Below are 5,421 nucleotides of genomic sequence, written 5' to 3'. Positions count from 1 at the left end.
GCAATAATTAGGAAAAAAAATAAAAACTTCAATTCATTCTCAAACAACAACTTAGATATAAATTAAACAGTTTTATCTTTCTCTTAAACACATTGAACCAACATTTTTATAATCTCTTTCCAGATTATTCCACAATCTTAATCCCTGAACTGAAAACATCAATCCTTCAAATTTGTTCAAATTCCTGGTTTTATAAACACCTCAAGTCCTTTAAGATTATAAGAACTTTGTCTCTAAACAAAATATAACTGAACGTTTAAAGGCAACGTTTTTATGAGCCTTATACATAATCTGCAAGATATTATAATCAGTTTGTAAAATTTTAATAATTTTAATTTACAAATTAATATATTTGAAGGATGACTGTAATGTTTTCTGGTGATAATTCTGACGTCTCTTTTCTGTAAAATAAAAATATGTAATTGTTTTACATGATTTACCCCAGACTTCAACACAGTAAATAAATGTGGAACAATTCTTGTGTTATATAATATAAACAGAGCTTTATCATTGAATAACTCCCTGACTTTATAGAGTACTCCATCAGATGTAGTATTTTTGTTGTTAAGTGGTTCAGATCTGATCCTGCGTGTTGGTTAAAGCTGCCTCCTGGCCTGTGTTCAAACCTTCAGCAGCTGGATCATTTACGCACCAACAGAACCAGCCTGAAGCTTCCTCAGCTGCAGCTGCTGGAACAGCTGGAGAACCAGTTTGTCCTCATGCAACAACATCAGCAGAAGGTCAGGATGTGTTTCTACACTAAAACCATTCATATATATTACTGGAGTGGGCGTGGCCAGCGTGTTGCTAGCTACATTGACGTGCACACACTGAAGCTGTGTTATGAGCTTCAACACAAAGACTGGAGGTCAGTGGACTGTGAGGTGTCTTCCTGATGAAAAACTMTTATWACTTCATTATTTCTTGATCGATTTTTACAAACTGTGGGTCAAAATAAAGCTGAGGACATTTTGAATTTTATAGTTATGGAAATTTAAAACAAATAACTCATTTAAATGACTATAACTGGCTTAAAATAAGTATTTTGCATTTCACAGGTGTTTTTTCCATACAAATCAATGAGATCTGACCAGCTGGATATTCATATATTTATTAATCAGAACTGTCTTAGACATTTAAAATAATGAAATTAATATTTCAATATTTGTGTGTACTTGAAAGATAAATTTAAATGCATATTAATACACATGTATATAGTGCTCTCTTTATATACAGTATATATATGNACACACACACACACACACACACACACACACACACACACACACACACACACACACACACACAAACTGTAGACACACAGTGCTCTGTATAAACTTTAGATCTAAGACAGTTCAGATGAGGTTTGACTGGTTTCCTGCTCCAACACACTCACATCAGTGACTGGGTCACCTGTTCAGGTTCTGTGGAGCCTGTTAATCACACATCATATTCAGTCAGGTGTGTTAGAGCAGTGACACAAGTCAAACATGCAGGACAGCTGCACTGGACCAGGATTATCCACATGTTTCCCTGCTGAGAACTCAGACTTTCTGATCATCTTTAATCCTAATCCTTAGTTTCTACGAAGTTTTAAAGTCTTATTTTAGTTTGATGTTGTTCTTTAAGACTTTAGTAGGTTTTGTACTCACCTTCAGTCCTAAAAGTTCAGTTTAAAGGAAGGTCTTTCCAAAGACCTGTGTTGTGTGTCGACACAGCAGACGTTAGGCTAACCCTCAGCCTGTCTCACATCTTCATGTCATTCAGCTGCAGACACACAATCACGTTTCTTCATCATTTTGAGTCTTTTATCAAAGAGATGAAGAAGAGTCAGAGTTCAAAATATTTTGTTTTAATAAACAAAAACCAGAGTTTATTTTATTAAAGAGTTCCCCTCTGATGTCACTTCCTGTTTCACTTTGGCTGAGCCAAGTTCTGAAGAAAATATAAGTTATGTGACAAAAAGGGTAAAATCATGTGTTTATTTCCAACTTTCTCAAATATAAAGATGTTTTCTTTTTACTTTTTGTATTTGAAGGAAATGCATGTCACAGGAACTTTAAATGTTGTTAAATGTGTACTGTCTTTGTGAAGTTTAGCTGCTAAACATGCTACCTGCTACATGCTACATGCTACACACAGTCCTGACATCTTCAGCCTGTTTGGAAGAGGGGATAGTTTATATTTCATTCCAGATAAATGACATAAAAATAGAAGTTTGAGTCTTTTAGAGGAGTTAAAATGAGTGGAACCTAATTAAGCAGAAGCTAATCAGTCTGCAGCCTGCAGACAGCAGGCTTTAGGAGCAGAAACACAGGCTGGTTCAGGCTGGTTCCTTCAGGAAGCAGAGAACCTGAGCAGCTTCAGGCTGACCTGTTTCTGTCGTCTTCATGCAGGAAGAGTTTCCAGAGTCTGGATCATCTGTCTGCTGACATCAGCCTCTCTCAGACCTCTCTGGGACCGTCCAACATGTTCAGCCTGGACTCCAGACCGGCCAGCACGCAGTGGCCTCACCAAGGCACGCCTCCTCTTACGGATCAAACCAAGAGGACCTCTGTGGTCCACCTGGACAGTAACCATGTGTTGTCTTCCAGGTAAGGAGGAGACTCCGTCACTCAGGGGTCTGTGTGGCTCTCTGACCTCAGTGACCAGCTACAAGTCTCTGGCCAGCCTGAAGTCCAGCGAGTGTTTAGCCAGTCCTGCCACAGAGCTCAGCAGTCCAGGCCTCACTCCTTCATAGAGGACCTTTCCCCTCCTGTGTGTAAATCTGATTCTCCTCTGATCCATCCTGATCCTGACGAGGAGACGAGGAGGCGAGGAGGCGAGGAGCAGCTTCATCACTGAGTGATGTCACAGCTGACACTGACGAGCTCGACATGTACCACACTGAGACATGAGGAGGTTGTGTTTGTAAAGCTTTACGTTACTTCCTTCCTCTTACAAAACTAAAAGGATCGTTTGGAAGTGAGGTTCACTGGAAAGCTTACAAACAACAATATCTTACCTGTTGATGGCTCTTTGTAGAGACCCCAGTTTGGAGAGTTAGATTGCTGCCATCTTAAAACAAGTCAAAGATTTTATTAATGACTCATAAAGGTTATTTTAAAAACTGAAAAAGTTAAAGTTTATTCTGGTTGAAATATGTTTTCCTCCTGCTGATGATCCAGGCTGCGAACAAGCCTTACTGTGTAACATGAACGGTGCAGTACGTGAGTCTAATGCTCCTTATTATTCATATATTATTTTACTGTTTTGTCTCTAAGCTACGAACTGCAAATGAGACTTTTAACTTGAAATAATCATGTAGCAAAAAACTGATATAAAAGGTTTCAAACTTTTCATATAAACTATGAAATGACTGAGTTCGTACTGGGACTGGGCTGTAAAACAGTAACCATAGATGTTGAAATAAACACGTGATCAATAGAAAATATGTTCAACGGAATGTTGATGAACTCTGATCCAGAACCACAAGGCATTCTGGGAGATGTAGGCAGAGGAAAGGCTTCAGCTGCTGGACCTCACAGCTCAGCTAACCAAGGCTGGAGGCGTCAGCTGACTCTTACCTGAGGTAATCTACCTGTTGAGTAACAGCTTCATGTTTCACCAGCGCTCCTCACAACTCATTAACAAATATAAAACAAGATGATGCAGTTAAAGGAAGAAATGAACAACAGCTCGAGAGGAAACTGTGGAGAAAAGATGAAAAGTTGCATCAGCAGTTTGATCATTATTTCATTTAGAGAAAACAAAACAAACCTGATCAATAATCAGTCATTTTGATTGATACTGAACGGTTCTGTTTTATTCCATTTTTCAGCCTTCTGGTCACACAGACAAACTATTAGCTCATCAATCCTCATTTAAACTCTATTTCTCCAAACTAAAGTTGATCAAAAAACTATCAGCAGCAGGTAAGATATTGATTAGTCATAACCTCCCCACAGAACCCAAAATATCTGAACTATTATTTTTTATTGAAAAAAAAGGTTAAATTGTGGCCATGTTTACATGAAAGTATCACAGATGAACTGTAGCTCAGATCAGTGATGAGCTTCATTGATTTAAAGTTTTATTTTTCTGTAAATCATGTTTCATCTCTTAGTTTTGTTCTCAGGTAAACTCTGCACCTCTGACGTCCCTTTAACCATTAACAGGCTGTATTTCACTTTAATGTTTCACTACAACTAACAGAGCATTAGGAATAAATCACAAGCAGCCATTTGTGTTTGTGTAGCTGCACCTCAGTAACCCTAACCCTCCTGCAGTCATTTACACAAACACACAAACACACAGCAAAGTGGTTTCTGGGAATTTATTTGCTTTTTTATTTGTTTTAAATAAACTCAACTTGCTTTGATGCCAGAACGTTGAGTTTTTAATGAACAGGAAGTGCTGCAGTGGTGCTTGACAAAGAAATCCAGGTCATGTTGTAAATATGTGATTTTATTGTCAGTTTCCTGTTGTTGAGCTGATTCCTGTTGTGGTTTCAGTGACACAATCAGGTCAACATGCTTCATGAGTGACACAAAGAACAAACAAAAAAATCATTTAGCTTCTGTATTTTCAGGACACTGATCACCTGACCCAAAGGTGAGCAGGAACTCAACACTGGCGCCCCCTGCTGGTGGTCAAACAACTGAGAATGTAACTGTAGAAGAAAATGATGAAATGGTTTGTTTTTCACTCCCTCTGTGTTTATTATTTATTATTTTGTCTACATAAAGTGGTTGTTGTTAGTGCGTCACGTGTTGTTGGTCTGTAACAACCTCAGCCTCCTCTCCTGATTGTGTTTGTGGAAAAAGCTTTTTCCAAACTCGTACGAGCTGATCATGATGGCACAGGCAGGCGCCACTTTGACCAGCCTGGGGAAGAAACCTGCCAACAGACACACACACACACACACACACACACACACCATTAACACTCCTGTTATTTACCTGAAGAAACCAGAAAACCAACTGATCCAGGTGTGTTTCACCTGCAAACAGCCCCTTAAAGCCGTCGTGTGCCACAATCCTTCTCATCACGCTGAAGGTGGATGAGGACGACTTGGACAGCACTGAAAGGAGAAAAACACGTCAACAACCTTTAAATCATCTTTAATGAGCCCAGATGTACCTGAGTGTGTGTGTCAGCATTTACACTAACAGAAATAAATCAAGTTACATTCAGATTTCATCAGAAGAGGAAATATTAAAGCAGCTCCTGTTTCAGAGGAAGTGAGGATGGAACAGAAATAAAAGTGATTTATCACATCGAAATGAGGATTAAGATCTAATGACATTTTCAGATTCTTGTCTTTAAAAGCTACATTTTGATACCTGGATCATCCTGATATCATAATTAAATCCAGATATATGACTTAATTTGTCTTGTTGGTTACAATAATACATAAATATTTGGTCTGAATCCTAATTT

General features: G+C 38.4%; 2 protein-coding genes across 2 annotated transcripts in view; one reads left to right on the top strand and one right to left on the bottom strand.

Annotated features, from left to right (window-relative positions):
• The window catches only part of rundc3b (RUN domain containing 3b), a gene marked incomplete in the record, with an annotated part of 20,285 nt that extends 15,543 nt beyond the window's left edge, over positions 1-4,742 (top strand). Inside the window, 2 exon segments of the mRNA XM_014029643.1 lie at positions 2,397-2,518; positions 2,595-4,742. Of these exon segments, the coding sequence (XP_013885097.1) occupies positions 2,397-2,518; positions 2,595-2,740 (268 nt within the window).
• The window catches only part of slc25a40 (solute carrier family 25 member 40), a 10,820-nt gene continuing 9,827 nt past the window's right edge, over positions 4,429-5,421 (bottom strand). The window contains exons 9-10 of the mRNA XM_014029644.1: positions 4,982-5,062; positions 4,429-4,878 (exon numbers count right to left, since the gene is read on the bottom strand). Coding sequence (XP_013885098.1) covers positions 4,745-4,878; positions 4,982-5,062 — 215 coding nt within the window. The 3' untranslated portion in view covers positions 4,429-4,744. The remainder of the gene's footprint in view (positions 4,879-4,981; positions 5,063-5,421) is intronic.

The sequence above is a fragment of the Austrofundulus limnaeus genome, unplaced genomic scaffold (assembly GCF_001266775.1).
Source record: "Austrofundulus limnaeus strain Quisiro unplaced genomic scaffold, Austrofundulus_limnaeus-1.0 Scaffold933, whole genome shotgun sequence".
Lineage (NCBI taxonomy): Eukaryota > Metazoa > Chordata > Actinopteri > Cyprinodontiformes > Rivulidae > Austrofundulus > Austrofundulus limnaeus.
Note: the sequence above shows the minus strand (reverse complement) of the source record. Positions and strands in the feature narration are given on the sequence as shown.